Source organism: Amphiura filiformis, chromosome 9 (assembly GCF_039555335.1).
Source record: "Amphiura filiformis chromosome 9, Afil_fr2py, whole genome shotgun sequence".
Taxonomy (NCBI): Eukaryota; Metazoa; Echinodermata; class Ophiuroidea; order Amphilepidida; family Amphiuridae; genus Amphiura; species Amphiura filiformis.
Genome location: NC_092636.1, coordinates 43,246,174 through 43,249,143, shown reverse-complemented (window position 1 = coordinate 43,249,143; position 2,970 = coordinate 43,246,174). Strand labels below are relative to the sequence as shown.

The window sequence follows — 2,970 nt, the reverse complement described above, 5'->3', positions numbered from 1 at the left end:
TAGACTTACTGTGGTTAAAGTCAAGATGCCATTTACGAGAAAAGTTCGCGGCAATATTAAGCATACGTTGCAAGTCATGTTCACTATTAGCAATCAATACGACATCATCTGCCCAAAAAGACATTTTATGTTTACTCCCATAATGTGAATACCAACATTCTGTTCTTCAAGCATCTTAGAAAATTCATTTATATATAAACAAAAGAGGATAGGGGAAAGGACACAGCCTTGTTTGACACCTTCTTCCACATCGAAATAATCAGTTGTGATATCACCAAATTTAACATTACATTGCACATTATCATAAAGACTGTTTAAGATATTCCAAGTCTTCCTCTTATGCCTAAATTCCAAGCGACTGATAAAAGACCATTTCTCCAAACGGTGTCAAATGCCTTTCGGAAATCCAGGAATGCCATATATGTGTTCTTATTCTCAGCAAGCCTAGTAGCGGCTATACCTTTAAGTGATAAAACGTGATCTTCGCATCTATGATCTTTCCGAAAACCGCCCTGGATTTCCGAAAGGATATCATTATCTTCAACAAACAAAGAAATGTTTTTAGCAATTATACGATTAAAAATTTTTGATACACAGGATGTGAGTGTTATACCCCTATAATTATTCAGATCGTTTTTGTTACCTTTTTTAAAAATGGGAACAATTATTCCCTTGTTCCATTCATTAGGCGTACCTTCTAAAACCATAAGCCTATTAAAAAGTTTTGTAAGTGAATTAACCAGACCATCACCGCCATTTTTGAGAAGCTCGTTTGTAATAAGATCCAAACCTGGTGATTTGTTATTCTTAGAGTCTGAAATGGCTTCTTTGACATCATTGAATAAAATTACAATATCATCCATTATCAAATCTTGTACATTCAGGTTTGTAATAAAATTGTTGCGCCTAATGTTATTCACCAACTTATCAACTTCATTATCATGTTCATTATTACTGCTCAGTGCCTTATCCATTTTACCAAGTGTATGCCAATAATGCATAATAGAATGTTTCATTACATTCTTGTCAGAAACCACTTTATCCGAATCAGGAAGTTTAAGAGATAATAAAGATTCTTTTTTAGGGGTACCTCTCAATTCTTTCCAAAAATCTCTTGAAGAAGGACCCCCTGCATTCGCGATCTTCACACTTCTATCAAATCTCATTTGAGTGATTTTCTGATGAATGAGGGTTTTCACGCTCTGCTTCTTAAGTTTGTAATCTTCCCACAATTGGTCACCCTTTTCTTTATTATCTCTTTCATACTTAGACCATTTACGATGTTCTTTGCAAGCTTCTTTCCTTTCTTTTATTGCTTCGTCAATAGATTTACACCACCAATGCTTCAATTTCTTTTCATTATCTTTAAAACCAATAATATCAGAGGAAATGGTAATAAGCTTATCTTTCCAATTGTCCCAAAGACTATTCACATCCTGGAAATCAGCAGGATTCCAATTGACAAAAGCCTCATTGATGACATTCTGATATAAACGCCAATCAAAATCTTTACAAATATTCCAACAATAGGATGAATTACAATCAATCGATTCATGGTGTTCATTAGACCAATTGTTCTCATTAGCATTGAATTTGATGTTTGTGATAAGCATATTGTGATCACTACCAATGTTTAGATGGCGTTCCTCGTCTACCAGCATGTCAACAATATATTTCTCAGTAATATTTGATGAAAGAAAATAATCAATTGTGCTTGAATAAGGATGTCTAAACCAAGTAATTTTTCCCTTACACTTTCGGTTACAATTCAAGATTTCTAAGTGAGCGTTATCGACAAATTCTAGTAAAAGCTCACCGTTGCTATTTCTAACAGGATCACCTCCATAAATGACATCTCCGATTCTTCCGTTAAAATCTCCCATCAAAAGAATATGAGGATCAACCCCACAATTTGAATTTTCAATTTGAATGATATCAGCAAGCAGCTGGTTATAAAGATCATTGACAAGTTCAGTATTAGTACCTTGAACAGGAAAATAAGCTACTGCAACATGCAAAGCCGTAACTTTATCAATATCAATTTTCAACCAAAGTCTCTCGTATTCATCTGATTGGGAGTTACATAAATTGTCATCAACAATATTCACCTGATCTGATACTAGGAAGCCTATACCTCCTCCGCCTTTACAACTACGGTTCTTACCAACCCATTTATAACCATTTACATTGATACATTCCTCATTTTTCAGGAATGACTCTGCAATACCCATAACTGAAATATCATTATCATTAAGAAAATGTGTTATTTCATATACCTTGGGTTTAACACGATTAACATTGTTGAAAGCAACCTTAAATGCGTTGTGTTTAGACTTAACTTTACCTTTTTTAGATCTTCGATGTCGTCTCTTTGGTTTACAATTAACATGATTATGTTTACTTATAATATTATCAGAATGATTTTGCAAAACATTTTCAACAGAACAAATTTCATTTCTTTCAAGTTCGTCCACAAGAATAGAATAAATATTAAAGTCCCCGGTTATTGAACCGGCACACACATGGCCTTGTTCTCACTGCTTTCGCGAAGGTCCAGGGTGAAACATCTTATTGTTACTCTTATGTCCAGACTCACCACATGTGTGACATTGAATCGGCTTTCCAAAGTAGCAGTTCTTGCTGATATGGTTGTTTCCTCCACAAAAGTAGCAACTAGCGTTAGCGTTGTTTCTCGCATAATTTCCCAGTTTGTGTTGTGATGATGATTTTCCCGGTCTATGCGCAGATGGTTGTCCTGTTCTATGATTAGGTCGTTTCTGTTGGGATCGTGGTCGCGATTTATCATTGTTCTTTATGATTTGATGCGTTTTGTTGATGTTGTTCAGTAGTTTTCGCGTTCCGTGTCCATTAAGATGTAGTTTACCTCCATTTAGAGTACCTTCGTCTGGTTCATTGTTCAGCGATTTGAAGGTTTGATCATGATCTACAACCGCGCAATTCAGTTTCTTG

General features: G+C 35.1%; 1 protein-coding gene across 1 annotated transcript; it reads right to left on the bottom strand.

Moving 5' to 3' along the window:
- Nucleotides 1-314: 314 nt before the first annotated feature.
- LOC140160084 (uncharacterized) lies at nt 315-2,231 on the bottom strand. Its single transcript, XM_072183356.1, has 2 exons — nt 695-2,231; nt 315-538 (listed from the first exon to the last, which is right to left on the bottom strand). The coding sequence occupies exons 1-2, from the start codon at nt 2,229-2,231 to the stop codon at nt 315-317; spliced, it is 1,761 nt and encodes a 586-aa protein (XP_072039457.1).
- Nucleotides 2,232-2,970: the final 739 nt, after the last annotated feature.